Source organism: Gavialis gangeticus, unplaced genomic scaffold, assembly GCF_001723915.1.
Source record: "Gavialis gangeticus isolate Ggan-Ray unplaced genomic scaffold, GavGan_comp1, whole genome shotgun sequence".
NCBI classification, from domain to species: Eukaryota; Metazoa; Chordata; order Crocodylia; family Gavialidae; genus Gavialis; species Gavialis gangeticus.
Window position 1 is genome coordinate 45,209,623 of NW_017729024.1, and position 17,364 is coordinate 45,226,986.

At 44.8% G+C, this 17,364-nt stretch overlaps 1 protein-coding gene across 1 annotated transcript in view; it reads left to right on the top strand.

The window, feature by feature from the left end:
• The window catches only part of SVEP1 (sushi, von Willebrand factor type A, EGF and pentraxin domain containing 1), a gene marked incomplete at its 5' end in the record, with an annotated part of 254,483 nt that overhangs the window by 209,145 nt on the left and 27,974 nt on the right, over positions 1-17,364 (top strand). Inside the window, 7 exons of the mRNA XM_019518196.1 lie at positions 1,713-2,385; positions 4,972-7,757; positions 9,282-9,507; positions 10,447-10,602; positions 11,836-11,899; positions 15,906-16,079; positions 16,893-17,066. Coding sequence (XP_019373741.1) covers positions 1,713-2,385; positions 4,972-7,757; positions 9,282-9,507; positions 10,447-10,602; positions 11,836-11,899; positions 15,906-16,079; positions 16,893-17,066 — 4,253 coding nt within the window. The remainder of the gene's footprint in view (positions 1-1,712; positions 2,386-4,971; positions 7,758-9,281; positions 9,508-10,446; positions 10,603-11,835; positions 11,900-15,905; positions 16,080-16,892; positions 17,067-17,364) is intronic.

Here is a 17,364-nt window from a genome sequence, read left to right on the forward strand (position 1 = left end):
AAAAAAAAAAAAAAAAAAAGAAAAGAGAACTAAAAGCTGTCATTTGCCCAGGGGTGCCTTGAATCTAAAAGGGTTGAGAACCACTGCTGTAAAGCGAGGGTTGGCACCACAGGATGCTGCTGAAGATGCCATGTGATACAGCCAAGGTTAAGGTCCTGATAGCACTTTTCATCCTCATATGAAAATGGCCAAATTCAAATACGAGTGTTAGATTCTGCCTGCCTTAACTGCGTTTCTGTAGTTTAAGTAAACATTCTCTCACCTTTCTGTCTTAAAACTGTTAGGTAATAATGTGGTGTGTTTCTATACTACATTTCGTTTCTATACTACATTTCAACACAAAGCAGGTTGCACTTCATTGGAGTCCAGTGCGGATCCTATCCAGACCCCAATTCTACAAAAATGTTTGCACATGTTTAACTTTGCACATTGCAAGCAGTTCCATCAAAACAATAGTGCTATCTTGTGCATATATAGTTAAGCATGCATATAAGTCTTTGCAAGTTGTGAACCAAAGTTTCCAAATCACTGCATTTTTCTACTTATTGGAAAGAATTAAATAAATACACAGTCCAAGCTGAAATCTTCAACATTACATGTAACCTGATTCAATTTAATCCTGTTCCTGAAATGTATGCAAGCCTCCTAAATAGGTCAGTAGAAATCATACTCTACCTGTATGGTAATGAGAGACTATATTACAGATTGGCAATTTTTATGCTGCTTTCCTGGAATCCCAAACAACAGCCTCTGAAAATAAATACCACAGATGAATCAAAGTACTTTTACAGATGTGGCCAGCACAGTCAGTTTCAAGTCCACAGCTGCAAGGGTTTGTTGGAGACTTTTCTAGTGGTGACTTTTTATCCTCTTTCTGTATGAGCACACCACAGAAAATCTAAGGCTTTAAACAAACATAAAAACATGGAGAACATGTTATATATTTAAACAGCTGGAGGTTTAATGAGCCAGTTGGCAGCAGGACTATTGGTTGTGAGTAAATCCCAGAGACTGCTTAACTATATGTAACTGTAATACTGTTCACTTGCCACACATTAAACTTGTGTGTTTGTGAAGGTTTAGAAATACATTTCACTCATATTTGGTACTACATTTAATTTTGTAGGTACTGGCATTGTCTTAGAGAGAAGGCATTACCAAATGACCACATACCCATTAACCACACTGGCATTTCCAGTTAACTAATGTAGGAGTCTGTACGGGTACCCTTTTTCATAATATCTGGCATATTCATACATCAGTGTGATTAGAACTCTAGGGGTCTGTGTGGAGTTTTCAGTTCTCCTTCCTTCCCCAGGCATAAGGCTCTCTGCTTGGCAGTAAAGATTGTTTGTTTGGTTGGCTTCTTTTCTGTGAGATAGGAAAGAGTGATTTTTGGTGGAAGTGTTATTTGGCTTGTAGTGGAAAGTGTTACCGAAGTGAAAGATCTGCCAATGTGACCTGACGGCCATATTATCTAACCTCTCTGTCAATAGATAACTACTATTCAGGGTGCTGTATTTCCTCCCGAAATGCAGCGGTTTCTAAGCCATGAACAAGCACATTCATTTTCATGGCTGTGCTTAGCATGGATTCAATTAAGAATTCTATCCCTTGCTTTCCCTGGGTTCTGGGAAATTGTATTTCTAGAGTTTTAACACTTTGGTTATCAGCTTAACTGTGAACATTGTTGGCCTTTGTCTGATCCACAGTTACACGTTAATTGGCCCTGAAACTGTAGAATGTTTACCCAGCGGTGAGTGGAACATGAGTCACCAACAGTGTTTGGCTGTTTCCTGTGATGAACCTCCCCATGTGGAACACGCTTCACCGGAAAGTGCTCATCGGTTGTTTGGAGATATTGCTTATTACTACTGTGCAGATGGCTACAGCTTGGCAGCCAATTCCCAGCTGCTTTGCAATGCACAGGGGAAGTGGGTGCCACCTGATGGCATGGAGATGCCTCACTGCATAGCTGATTTTTGTGAGAAGCCACCTGCAGTGTCATATAGCATCCTGGAATCCATTAACAAAGCAAAATTTGCTGCTGGCTCAGTCGTGAGCTTCAAATGCATGGAAGGCTTTGTCTTAAACACTTCTGCCAAGATCGAGTGCATTCGAGGTGGCCAGTGGAATCCTTCTCCTTTGAGTATCCAGTGCATCCCGGTTCGCTGTGGAGAACCACCAAGCATTAGCAATGGCTACGCCAGTGGAACCAACTACAGTTTTGGGGCAGTAGTGGCTTACAGCTGCAACAAAGGATTTTATATCAAAGGAGAGAAGAAAAGGACATGTGAAGCCACAGGCAGCTGGAGCGGCAGCTTGCCCACCTGCCACCCGGTATCTTGTGGAGAACCACCCAACCTTGAAAACGGATTTATTAAGGTACAGTAAAAGCTTTCGCAGTCGCATTCTGCACGAGCAAGGTTTACCTGTCTTAATGATACCCAGTGTTCCCCCCACTCCTATCCTATTGAAGTTAAATAAGGATACAACCAGGGTCACCAGGCAGCAAGATGGAGACGGGGAGGGAGTAGACAGCCTTGCAACAGCATCAGGCTTCTTAGTAGGAGGAACAGATTAATTGAGATTCTGTTTAGAAAGAAGGGTTTGATAACTGCTTGTCAAAGCATCTTCTGTGATTTCCTAAATGTCTTGCCAAACATTTCTCTTCCCTAGCAGATGAGCAGCTTCCTGCTGCTGCCTAGTACTTTATCGAGTGCTGGAGCTAGCTCACATACCTTGATGTTTCTGTGCCTGCTACTAAAATGATCTGATTTTAAATCAGTAAATTATAACAAGAAAATATTACCCCTCTGGAGGCGCACACAGTTTCCTAGCAAGAGCAGAGGCACGTGCAGTTTCCTAGTGAGAGCTGAGTTTGCCTTTTAAGTTAAGTCAAAAGATGCCACCAGCCCCTAACATCACCGTCGCAGCCAAAAGGCATGACTGCCCTACATAGTCATTATATTCTGTACTTAGCTTATTGTACAGCACTGATGTACAGCACTGCTTTCATGATAAAATCTTCATCTTTACTGTAAAGATTTAGATTTGTTTTTAAGTTTTTTTCCTCTGAACTGTTTGTGAATATAGGATTTCTCATCCTCCTAGATTTCTCACTACAGATTACTCTGTCTGCTGTGAATTATTTTCAACTGCATCATAATTCTTACAGCAGTTGCCAACAGTAATATAAACTCTTTGTGCTACTAGTCCTATACAGAGATATCCCACAGTCTGGGCACTACTCTGATGTCTTCAGCTTACATTGCTCTTTTTACACTTTTTCCCATTTGGAGACCCATTTTCCAATGCATTAGTTGTTGCTGACCCTGCAGAATCTGCATGGGCTCCAAATGCAGCAAAAAACCTGTAAGTGTACATCCAGAGTAGTTAAGGAAGCAGAAAAAAGGGGTGATGGCATTCATCATGTTGCTGCATGTACATGTACTACTTCTGCATAACAAATAGTCTTTTATCTGCTCAGATGTGGAGTTTGCAAACACACATATGAAGAATACACACACAGATTCTGCAAATCATTTTTTTATCTCTGTAAATCTGTTGACACGGATGAAAATTAGGCTGGAGTGGGAATAAATCTCTCTTCACAGTTGAGGCTTCAGTAATCAGCTACAGAAAGAGTGGGAAGGATGCATCAAAACTCCAAGAGTAAAATCTCACAACCTGGAACTGCTGGTTGCAGGTACTTTCCCTGTAGCCTAGTAATCATCATGTAGAGACAGTAAAAACAATGCTCAGGGCCATACACTTATGTATGGAAAAAACTGGGCTGACAATGACAAGACAGTTCTGTTATGAACAGGACAGGGAACACATTGTACCTAGAACCATTTTAACTGATTCTCTAAAGGTAACAAATGCTTGGTTGTTTTCAAGCCTGCTGCAGGGGACAGCTAAATGGGCTGAAAATATTCAATTCTTTCTCTAATGACCTCTCATTTCGTTTTCATTCTGTTACTATCATCATACTGAAAAACAGTAATATGTAAGTAAGTGTGGCATTATTTATAAAATTCTCCAAGTAGTCCTTTCTTGCAGTCTCACGTTAGTGCAAGATAAAGAGCTAAAGAGCCATATCAGTTGCAAGCTGTTCTGTAGCACAGTGGAGGCCAATCTTTTTGGCAGGTGTGCCACAAATTGGCCCAACACCCTCCCCAAGTGCTACTCTGATCACCTTCCCCTGCCCGGTCTGGTGCTCTGCTTTCTGCTTCCTGCCCTTTGTTTCCTGCTTGGTCTGTTTTTCAGCTTTCTGCTCCCTGCCCTATCTGCTGCTGTGCTACCTGTCCCTTCCCCAGTCTGCCAAGTCACACAAAAAGAGGCTGCCTGTGCCACTTCTGGTACGCTTGCGGCCACCCCTGCTCTAGCTACTCCTAGCTTCCTGCCGCTCTTTTTCCTTCTTGTGTACAGATCTTTTTTCATTTATGTGGGATGGGGAGAGGAAAGTAGGGAAAACATTTTTCTAGCTTTACACTTTTTAGATCTGAATGTTTTACCATTGCATTCAATACAAATTCACTGACTTCAAAGAGAGGTAGTCAGCTGTCCTAGTCTGAAGTCAGGCATAAGGCAGGGTAGAATTATATTTCTAATTCAGAGATCCAAAAGCTTTTGTGAGCTACAAATTATTTCATCAGATGTAATGTACTGTAATATAATAGCATCTATCAAAGTGAGCAGCTGCTTATGAAAGCTTATGCTTCTCTGAATTAATTAATCTATAAGGTGTAACTTTACCCTGCCTTCTGCCTGACTTCAGAGTACAAGTAAAAGCAGAGCTTGCTCGCATATTTCCAAATCAGGCATTAATTTCTGTGGAATCCAGCCTAAAGTCTGTCTTGTATCTGACCAAGTATAAGATACAGGGAGAAAAATAATAAAATCAAATGGGTTATGCCAAGGTTGTAAATCTCTGTCATGTGTATCTTTACCTCATCTGTTTTGCAGGACACAACTGGACATGTCTTTGAAAATCAAGTGAATTTTCAGTGCCATGCTGGCTACAAGTTAGTTGGAAGCTCAGTGGCCGTCTGCCAAGCCAATCGCCAGTGGTACAGTGAATCACTTCCTTCCTGTGTTACTCTTAGTTGTGGGAAACCCCCACCGATCCAGCATGGACACACCAAGGGAGAAAGTTTTGATGTGGGATCCAAGGTTGAGTTTTTCTGTGATGAAGGGTACAAGCTGTCTGGAGATACCTCCTGGACGTGCCAGAAATCTGGGAAATGGAGCAAAAAGCAAAACCCAAAGTGCATGTTGGCAAAGTGTCCAGAACCACCATTGCTTGAAAACCAGCTGGTCTTGAAAGAGATGGTTAACCAAATAGGGGTTGTACAGTTTTCCTGTAGGGAGGGCTATGAATTGCATGGTGCCTCTGTGCTGAAATGTTTGCAGTCACAACAATGGAATGATTCTTTTCCTGTCTGCAAAGTTGTGCTATGCCGTAGGCCTCCATACATTCCCTTTGGTGAACCTTTGGCATCGCCTCTTCATTTTGGTAGCACTGTGAAGTATGTCTGCACAGACGGCTTTTTATTGAAGGGGGAAGCTACAGTCAGATGCCAAGCTAATGGCTCCTGGAGCATGCCATTCCCAGAATGTATCCCAGTGGAATGCCCCCAACCTGAAGAAATCCAGAATGGCATAGTGGATGTGCAGGGTCTTACATATCTTAGTACAGCACTGTATACTTGTAAACCAGGCTTTGAACTACTGGGAAATACAACTATTCTCTGTGGAGAAGATGGTCGTTGGTTAGGTGGAAAGCCTTCTTGCAACCCTATTGAATGCCCAGCACCTAAGGAGATAGTCAATGGCAAGTATTCACACACAAACTTTCATTATGGGGAAACTGTTACATACTCGTGTGACAGAGGATTTCAGCTTAAAGGGCCGAATGTACTACACTGCTTAGAGACAGGAGAGTGGGATGCTGACATTCCTTCTTGTAAAGCTATAAACTGCCATCCTCCTCAGCCCATTGAGAATGGCTTTGTGGAAGGTGCAGATTACAGCTATGGTGCCATGGTAATCTATAGCTGCATCCCAGGATTCCAGCTGGCTGGTCTCGCCATGCAGACCTGTGAAGAGACAGGATGGTCTAGCTTTACTCCAGCATGCCTGCCAACAGACTGCGGCCTACCTCCCCACATTGACTTTGGGGAATATGCACAGATTAGAAGTAAGGAGAGACATTTTAACCAAGAAGACATGCTCCTTACTGAGAGCCCTCCTCTGGCCCACACATTAGCTGCAGGTGCCTGGAAGGATAGAAGAATGTCTCAGAAGGAAAGTAATTCAGTACAGTCATCAAACTTTTTATATGGAACCATGATTTTGTACACGTGCTACTCTGGTTATGAGCTGTTGGGAAACTCCCTTCTCACTTGCCAGGAGGATGGGACCTGGAATGGAACTGCCCCGGTGTGCATATCCATAGAGTGCCACTTGCTGTTCCCTCCAGAGAATGGCTTTTTGCATTTTACAGAGAATACACTCGGTAGCACAGTGCACTATACCTGTAACCCAGGGTATAAACTTATTGGTTCCAACACAAGGCTGTGTTTGCCTAATAGACGGTGGAGTAGTGCTGCTCCATTTTGTGAAGCAATATCATGTAGCATGCCTAAAAAACTCATGAATGGAAGTATAAAAGGAGAGAATTACACTTATGGGCACACCGTCCATTATGAATGCAATTCTGGATACCAGTTAATTGGCTCAGCTAATAGAACATGCCAGGAAAACCAGACATGGGATGGGAATGAGCCCATTTGTGTTCCCATTTCCTGTGGCCAGCCACCAGCTATAGAGAATGGCAGAGTGACTGGAGAAGAATACACATTTCAAAAGCAAACTGAGTACCTGTGTCACAAAGGGTTCCTGCTGGATGGGGACAGAAGTAGAGTTTGCCTTGCAAATGGTAGCTGGAGTGGAATTGCTCCAGTTTGTAAAGCCATCAGGTGTGCAGTGCCTCCACCTCTTCCCAATGGGACAATTACTGGATCAGAATATGCCTTTGGAAAGGAGGTTCATTATCACTGCAATGAAGGCTACATATTGCATGGAGCATCCATCTTCACGTGTCAACTGGATGGCACCTGGGATGGAGAGGCTCCATTCTGTGAGCCAGTCAACTGCGGCCCTCCAGAGGACCTCTCTCATGGCTTTCTGAATGGGTCAGACTTTAGCTACGGGGAATTCATACAGTATGTGTGTTTTAAAGGTTACCAGTTACATGGAGATTCACAGCGGCAGTGTTTGTCCAATGGCTCTTGGAGCGGGAGCCTCCCTTCTTGCCAGCTCTGTACATGCCCAGTGCCACAGATCCAGAACGGGATTGTTATTGGGAAAGACTTCAGCTGTGGGAAAAGTGCACAGTTCCAGTGCCTGGAGGGCTTCAAGCTGCTTGGGCCTTCTGAGATCTCCTGCAAGGCAGCTGACAAATGGAGCTCGGGTTTTCCACGCTGTGGGCAGATCACATGTGGCTCCCCACCCACCATCCCCAATGCTTACATCAATGGGAGCAGCTCTACACATGAGAACACAGTCACCTATAACTGTGTACCTGGCTTTGCCATGCAAGGGAATCCAGAGCTGACTTGTACAGAAGAGGGTGTTTGGAGACAGCCGCATCCTCAGTGTGAACTACTGACATGTGGACCCCCACCATCCATTCCAAATGCTGTACCTGTCGGAGAGGCACGCACCTATGGAAGCGAAGTCCGATACAGGTATGAAGCTGAAATTATATTTCCATCTAATAAGTGGAGGACAAAAATGGTATATATAAAGCAAACATATATTTAGTTTAGCAAACAGTTTTTAAAATACATAGAAAAGTGATGGAGAAAACATCACAGTCATTGACACACAACACATACAGCCTTCTTGTGACCCTCTTCTTCCACTGTACTGGAAGACTTTAGACCAGAAACAGATGCGGCCTTTGTGCTGCTATAAACATTTTTATGGCAGCACAGAATCCAAGAAAACAAATATTCATACTCCTTATCGTGTGGCCATGGCAAAAGGTGGGTTCCCCCATTTACAGAGGTTCCCCCATTTGCAAAGGCATGCCTTGAGTCAGGGCACAGCAGCACAATACATGTGCCTGAGGATTCCCCCGCCAAGGGATTCCCAGGACACACCTCCGAAAGTGAAGGAACCTGGGCAGGTGCTTCTGGGGCTCCCCCCATATGCAGACTCATCCTGGCACAGCTGATCCTGCTCCAAGGATGGCATCTCTTTATGGCCTTAATGCTGCAAGTGCATAGCACACCATACACTGAAACAGTGAATAGATATGCACTCATGTTAAACTTACTAAGGTGTGCAGGTCCAGGTTTATTGTGGCAGTTTGCAGAATGTTTGCGCTTTGTGGCTGTTTCTGTGATGGGAGAGTGAATTTCTTGGCAGAAGCATAATGAAAAGGCAATGAAAGGGATTAATGTGAAGCATGAAAGGGACAGCTTGTGAGTGAAGGTACCTGAACTTCATGACTTTAAGGGTTTACATGCATGGGTTTTCACTTAAGCTCTCCTAAATGTAAGGAATAGGGAAGGGAGGTAGTGTGTGTGCATGCATATGTGTGCTTATATTGACAAACCCACAGAGTGCCAAATTTTTCCCCATCCACTTGGATTGTACTTGGTGTTGGACTTGTATGGGGTGCCAGCATATCTTGCTTTAAGTCACTTTTACTGTTGCCTAAACTTGGTGCCAGCTCAAGATTTGTCTCATCTCTGATGCAAATGAGATCAGTCTCAGAGCTGCCCTTGCCTGAAACAAACCAATCAAGCTACAGGGAATCCTCAAGTACATAAAGACATCTTTCGCATGCCTCCTTAATCTGGGTCATATGCCAGATGCCCAAACAGTAGTTGGTGTAGGAGCTGCTGCTGGGGCGTTCCATCACCTGAGTCTTTTCTGAGCAGTAAGAAGCTGAAAGGGCCAAGATCCAAAAGATTTGTACTGCTTTTGCACTGTTGCAGCAGCAGAAAGCAGGCAGAGGATGCTGCAGAGGCAGCTTCAGAATGCTGGAACTCCTGCTACAGGTGACATGGAAATACCACAAAAATATACACTCACCTTTCTTTGTCAGAGAAATCTGCCCTGAAAAGATGGAGAAATCTATAGACTCCAGTAAGGTACAGCAAATACTGAGTAACCAGCCACACTGAAAATTCTGTACCTTGAGGAGTAAAACATCATACACAGGCATGATTCTGTGGTCAGATGTTTGTGATATATTGCAGGTGCCTAGAGGGCTACGTGATGGAGACAGAAGCAGATATGTGCGTTTGTCAGGAGGATGGACAGTGGTCTCCTACAAGTATTTCCTGTTTCCTCAAAAAATGCCCCGTGCCAACAAATCTAACCAATGTAATTGTTTCTGGTGATGAATTGACTGTGAATAAGAGTGTAACATTGTCATGTGCAGAAGGCTACACTTTGATGGGGGCAAGCACATCAGTGTGCCAGGTAAAGATTGCTTCCTTTTCTTTTTTCAAAAGTACCGGTAAGGTCACCATTCTGTACCAAGATGCTGACATGCCTCTCCTATTGAAATAAATGATGCATGCATTCATTGCTGATTAAATAAGCCCTGATTGTCCACAGTGCAGGGATAAGGCACTATAAAATAAAAATAATGCCCTCCCTTTTTGAAAGAAAAGTGAATATTTCTCAGACTATATACAGAGGCCTCCAGGTTTGGGTTAACATGTGGCCTTCCCCCACCAGGCTTCCAGTCTCAGTACAACTCCCTGCACCATTCCAGTAGCTGCTACCACCAGAGTCTCAAGGCTTTTCCTCCGTTTTTCAGCTTCTGCTTCCTGAACCCACCCCTGGTGTCAGGGCAGAGAGGCTCTGCAGCTGGGTAGCTCAGGAGGACCCAGGAACCCCATGTTGCACAGCACAAGGCACCAGCCTGGTACACCAAGGTAGCTGCTGCACTGTGTAGCAGGAGGGACCCACATACACATAGCATAATATGCAGGGCCTGTGGGCACTGGGGTGGTACAGGAAAGGAGCACATGCAGCACAGCCTGCATGCCACTCAGAAACTGGACTCTTGCCCTTTCCCTGTCTTTTCTCTTTAGACCATAATCCCCAAGCCAAGGATCTCTCCGTCTCACCGTGCCAGTGGTCAGTATCTAGCTCAGCTGGGCTCCAGTCTGGGTTGAAGCTTGCAATACAAATTATAGCAAATAACTCCCTATCTCTATATTGGTAGTCAGGGCTCTCCCCAATGGCTTTTTTAATTTTCTCATTTAATATTTATTTCTCATATGTTTACGAAGATTAATTCTTTTAGTTCTCTTCGATGCAGGCGTTTTGGTAAGATCCTTGATTGCACCAGCTATGTAGTAGGGAGGGACATTAGACAAGCTTTAGTTATCTCGAATGTTAATTTTTTAGGACGATGGCAGCTGGGTGCCACTGTTTTCAGATGAGATCTGTGTCCCTGTGTCTTGTGGGAAACCAGAAACTCCAGAACATGGGGCTGTGCTTGGAACAGGATACAGCTACAGAGATGCAGTCCATTACAAATGTAATGCTGGCTATGAACTACAGGTAAGTAAACTGATTCCACCTCATACCAACCAGTGCCATTAAGATTAACCTTTACATTATCCTCTGTACTGTTTTCCAAGTTTATTAGAATGAAGTATTCTTCTTTATTATTAGTTTTCCTGTTGAACTTTTATACTTCTCTGTTATTATTGTTGTTACTTATTGAATGCTGCAAGCATGATGAGGCTTAGCAAAACACTGCAAAACATCACTCCCCCTTCTTGAGCCAGTTACACTATAATCTGGACCAATATAAAAGGCAAAACAATGATACTTCACTTAGAAATTATTCCATCTGCGCCACTTACAGGCCTGCCTCTTGGCAGCTAAAATAGAAGGCTCTTCTACTCCTCTGCAGCGCATAGCAGGGGTAGGATGCCTTAAATGTAAGTATATTCTAAACCAGGGAGGATCAAGACAGCCTGCAGGTATTCCTATGGCTCTGGGAATTTGGCAGCTGGGCAGCAGTGGCAATGTTAAATTGCTGAGTCTGAGAGGAGAAACAGGGCCACTAGCTTGACCATTAGTTTTGCTGTCCTATTTCTAATTGGCCAACAGTTTTAAAATAATCTGAAAGCAGTGTTGTATTTAAAGTGGCAAGTATAATTTTGCAATCAACAGGCAGTTTCTGTGACATTATGAAACCTAAATATCTATTCCTCCTTATCTTATTCCCTCTCACCTGTCAAGGTGTAACCCATGCACATGCCAGGGATGCTTCTGTTTTTGGATTTAACCTGCTCCTTTTTATGTGTACTTGACCACAGTATTAGTTAGAGGTCTCCACACATCCCTTTTGCCTCATTTTCTCCCACGGGGTGCCCAGACAAACTGAAGCAAAGCCACCAATATTCAGAGAAGCTGCCTTTCTCCCCACCCAGTGCCTCTCCTGAACGTCCCATAAGCTCTTTTGTTTACCTCGGGTGCTTTTTTCTGAACAGCTGGCAGAATTTGGCTGAGATGTGCCTGGTGGATCCTAATCTCAACATTCCACTTGCCTCCTTGCATAGATTTTAGTCAGAGGGAAAGTGAACAATGAGTCCAGAATACTGGAGTCAGTATGGTCCTGCTCTGAGCAGGGGGTTGGACTAGATGACCTCCTGAGGTCCCTTCCATCCCTAATTTTCTATGATTCTGTATCAGGCATGCAAAAATAAAAGCAGCTCTGAATCTCTTCCACAGTAGTGTTAGTAATTTTATGCTGCTTTGTGAGCCTTTTCTTTTGTCTGATAGGGTGACATTGAACGGATCTGCCAAGGAAACAAGCTGTGGAGTGGAGCAGCACCTATGTGCAGAAGTAAGTGCTCATTGAGCTTAATCATACAGCAAGTTCAGTTTGGCAGTGGTCTCTATGCCAGGTAAATTCTAACATTCACTTGCTTTGTCTGTAACTCATACTATCACCACCATCTGCCCAAGATTTTATTGAAAATATCCTTGAAAAGTTACAGAACTGCTGGCATCCAAAGATAATGTTATTACCTAAACAGAAATGAATTTTTTTTTAAAAAAACAACACTTTTACACAAAGACTTTCTGAAGTGGGCATGCCTACGTGTGAATTTAAGCGTGCTTAAATTTAATGCTCATTAAGCCAATGTGCGTTAAGCATTTTTGGCAGGTGTATACACGTAGTGAGACTGGGGACTAACTTTAGTTTCAAGTCGCTTTAGCCCTGCCATGTTCATCTGTGGCCACCTGGGAAAGCTCCAGCCTATGGACACAAAAGAGCATTTATACACATACTTTTTGCCCCACAATGCACCAGAGATCCACCACTTCTGACCAGACTCACTTAATCGAGTCTGCTCCCCACACAAACTGAGGCAAACTGTGCTGTGTCATGTGGAGTTGTATAAGTGGTGAAATGCACATCAGCGTGCAAAAAATGGTGACAGTGCACTTTTGAACTAAAGCACCTCCGATGTGTTTTAGTTCAAAAGCGTGCTGCCACCATTTTCTCAGCGCTGACTCGCATTTCGCCACTTATACAACTGCATGCATCACAACACTAGGCACTTTTCAAAGTGCCTGGCACTGCGGCACTTGCATGTGTAAAAATCCCCATGGCTGCCAGCACTTGGCAGCCATACTGAAAGCAGAGCCAGCTGCCAGCACTTGGCACTCATCTTGAAAGCAGACCCTCTGCACTGTGACCTCTGGGCTGACACTTCCTGTGTCAGAGCAACAGCATGCCAGAGACACGGGCAGCCTGTGCCTGCTCTGCTTCTACTGCAGCTGTGCTTCTCAGCTCCCTCCTCCCAAACTGAAAACTATATACATCAGTCTTAGTCTTTCTCTGAGTCTTGGAGTCAGGGGCTGTGTGGTGGGGGAACCCAGGACACAGAGCCCAGTGGCAGGCAGCCAGCACCCTGGCTGAAGACAGTTCCCCCGCAGATCTGGGGGCCACAGCAAACAGCAGGAGCTCCTCAGGGTGGGAGGCGGTGGAGGCCCTCTGAGGGGTGACGGGTGGAACCCAGGTGCCCTGCGGGGCCAGAGCCAGGGCCTGGCATGGGGGATCTGGATGTGGGCTCCACTGCCTGGCCATGGCTGCCCAGCTGATGCTGGAGCAGCTCCACATGGCACTGCTCCAGGGCATCCAGCCAGGCCCAGTGCTGCTGCTGTGCACAGTCCTGTGCCTCCTTCCAAGGATTCTCTTGTGCAATATTTTCTGCCAGGACAGCTCACTTGCCTCCTGCACCTGCTGCTGTGCCTGGTCCTGCAATACCCAGTTCTCCACCACCATCAGCCGCTGGAGCAGGAGGTTCCAGTCCATGGTGTACTGCTGGCACAGCCAGCACATCCGGGTGGCTCTAGCGACAGATGGCAGCAATCCTGATGCATCGCTCCTGCAGGGCACAGCAGAGGGAAGACACAGAAGCCTTTTGTACAAGTTTGCAAAATTGTAGACATAAGATGCTTTGCACCAGGGGCCCTGAGCTGGCTGGCCTCAGATTGGGGGTAGGCCATGTACAGGTGCCCAGGGACCATGGTAAGCTGCTGCTGTGCTGCTTAGAAAGTCACCTCCCCACCTGTAGGTGTGTTGGTGATTCTTTCTCCCTAGATGTAGCACTTCACACTTATCCTTATTAAAATGCATCCTATTCTGTTATGCCCACATTCCTGACCTGTCCAAATCCACCTGAATCCTCTCCCTGCCCTCCATCATGTTTAATTTGCCTATAATTTGGTGTTGTCTGCAAATTTGGACGGATTGCTTTCCATGCCCTCATCCAACTCACTGATGAAGATATTGAATAGCGCTGGTCCAAGGACCAAACCCTGGGGAACTCCACTACCCGCATTTTTCCAGGTTGAAAACAAACTCAGCAAGGTATTTATCCAGCTTCATCTTGAACATCTCCAAGGAAGGGCAAGGTCTTCTGGGCATGACCAGACCAACAATTGAAACCAGTCACAGCCACCCACTGTGTCCGCAAAATCTTGGCTTTCAGGCATCACTCTGCGCCTTTCAGGAGTGGTTTCGCATGCACGTCCTCATTGAAATAGCCTTATAAATGTGGGCGCTCAAGCGCCCACCCCATGCAAACTGCTTCTCTGAATGTCAGCCTCACCTCACTCCAGAGAGCCATAAGGTCATGCGCTGCCTTGCAGGTCCAGTTGGGGGTCTGGGTTCTCAGGATGAGCATGGGAATGCAAGTGGAGCCAGGGCTCGACAGGGGTGATGTGCTGGATATGCTCCCCACACCAGCTCCCTGGGCCCCAATATGGCTGTCCCTGTGATGCTGGCTCTGGAGAGCTGAGAGCAGCACCCAAAACATGGGCACAGCCAGGGACTGTGAGCCAGATGGCAGAGACATCATAGTGCCTGCAAAGAGACAGAGCTGGGGGTGAGGAGCAGCAAGGAGTAGGTACTGGCCCTGCTGCCATAGAGAGCAGGGCCGGCAGCCCTGGGGGGAATTTCAGGGCTGGGCAAGGGATGCAGCAGGCTGCAGCCCTTTGCAATACTCACCTGTGGCCAAGGAGCAGCTCTGGCTAGGTAACAGGACAGGCAGAGCCTGCCTGGTTCCTGTCCAAGGGGCACATGGGGCTTCATGAGCTCCTGCAGAGTGCACAGGCTCCATCAGACTCCCTGCACTGTGTTTCTCAAGGCATAAAAGCCTCCAGCCATTTTGTAGCCTGCAACTAGGGGCTGCCAGAGAGCAGCCCAGCTCTGGAGGAGAGGCAGCCAGCCAGGAGCTCTGGTGCTGGGCTTTGGCCAGCTTCCTAGTGGCTGGGCAGACCCAGCACTAAAGATCTTGCATTAGTGTGTCTACATATGTGTTAATGTGCTTTAACTAATCACGCCTAAATTTGATACTTGCTTTATGGAGGTATCAAATGTAGGTGCGATTACCTTAGAATTCCCATTTTAAGGTGCATTAAGGGAGCACACATGTAGACATGTGCCCTTAATGCTCCTTAAATTGGGCTCATGCACATCAAATGCCCATGTGTAGACATGCCCAGTAACCACAGTTTTTAAGAGCCTCAATTTCTAGGTGCCCTACTTTGGTCACCAAAATGGGATGGTTTGAGGAATTGGACCATATTGTTCTTCGGCGCTTCTTCTCAGCAGTTTAGGATGTGCAACATGGGTGTGTCTTTTTGGTAACACTAAAACAATTTCACCTTTCCTTTATTTTTATAATTAGCCATTTCTACAATTCTGAGAAAACACTCCCATGATAAATAGGAAAGCCACAGTTCTTGCCCAATGCACGTGTTACTGGTAGAACAAGAAACTTTGCAGATTTTAAAGGGAACACCCAGGATTCAAAAACTTTTATTTGCTTGCTTATTTGTTTTATAGGGTAGGTTTTTGGACTGGTGATGATCTCTAAAGCAGGTGAAATCAACTGGAGTCATTGGTGTTAACACCCTGACTGGCTAAGTCCTTAATCTGCAGTTTGCATTTTTTTTTCTTTTTTCACATTTATCATCATTCATCTGATTCTGCAGGGATTTTCCTGGTGCCTTCTGCCAAAAGCCACTCTGAGTGTTTTGGGTAGGGTGTAGTATAAATCTAAAATTAATAAATAATAAAAGCAGCCTATGTCAGATTTTGTTTTTCAGAGGTACCTAACAGGTACCAGGCCTTACTCTCTTATCAGCTATTATACCACCTCTTTTGTTGACAAGTTGAATAACCTAGGGATATTGGCTCACATACAGTACACATGCAAATGATATTTCTTCCATTTTCACTGGTCTTTCTTGTTTCACAAAAAGAAGAGTCAGAAGGATTTTAGGGAAGCTTTTTGTAAAAAACAACTGATTAAAACATGTTTTCTCTGGTGTAGAGATATCCTGTGGACCACCAGAACCGATTGAGAACGGATTCATTCAAGGGAAGGCATTCCTATTTGAAGACAACGTTGTCTATGGCTGTAATCCAGGCTTTGAACTGCAGGGACCAACCCGAAGGATTTGCCATGTTAACAAAAAGTGGAATCCCCCTGCCCCTTCGTGTGTGAGTAAGTACATGTCAGAGTAAGATTAATGCCTTTCTAAAGCAGGTAAAGACTACATAATGGTAAAATGCCATCTTTGGTATATAGTAGCGCTCCCTTGATAGAGATGCACCAGCAATAGGCCAGCAATGGAAAAATTTGGCCCTCAGCAAGGCTTTGCTCTGAAAGCTGCTGGGCTAGCTCTCCTCTTGTTTGCACCCTGACATGGCGTGGCATGGGTTTTCACCAGAATAAAGAGAGGAGAACTTGGCCAGTAATGTGTGCTATGGATTGCACTGGGGATATGGAGTCTTGCCGATCACAATGCAGTGATGTCTACGCAGTGTCAGTACTGATACAGCCTGGCTGTTCTAATGTCTTGCGTCCATATCTCTGAATTTCTCATACCACAGCAATGGGATATGAGTTATTTCCAGGGACAGGCCTATATATATGCTGTGCACAGCCCGTGACTCTATTATTAAGGTTTTATAGCCTCTGCCAATAAACTCTCTTCACCCTTCCTCTTTGGTTTCAAACTCCCTTACCCTCCCATTCTGCTCTTAGTTTGGGCCAGTTTCTTGACCCTATCTCTTCCTCAGTTCTGTACAATAGGAGAAGTGAGTGTCTATTTTTTATGCTGCCACATCTGTCCTGTGGAAACATTGAGTCATTTCTCTTTATATATAATTTTTTCAGCCTGTACCTTCTGCATTTCTTCCTAGTAAACTATTATGGGAAGCAGGCTGTGAAACACTACAGAAAAGCATTGAAAACAATTGACTTTGTATAAAAGCTGAGGAAGTTGTGTAAGATCAGAGTGCTCTTCTCTTCTAGGGATAACTTGTGAGCCACATCCATCTGTAGAAAATGCATTGTCTGTCTCCTTGGGAAATGTATACAGAAGTAACGTGACTTTTATGTGCAATTTTGGATACCATCTAGTTGGGCCTCAGAATATCACATGCCTTGCCAATGGAACATGGAGTAAACCACTCCCATCTTGTGAAGGTAACCATTACATTCTGTGTGCCAGAAGAGCCATTCTTGTTGGCAAGCTAACATGGGCATTGTGCTGCTTGGGAATCAAGTCTCTTTCTGGAAAGGCTCTTCCTTGGAGAAATCAATTGTACTCATTATATTTTTATTATTATGTATATGGCATGCAGTTAGTGAAATGTATTGTAGCAAACAGCCCCAGTGTAGAGAACCAATATCAAGCCAAAACAGTAGTTAGTGTATAAATGCCTGTGAAAGATGAAAGTTTTTACTTCATAGACTTCATAGACATTAGGGCTGGAAGGGACCT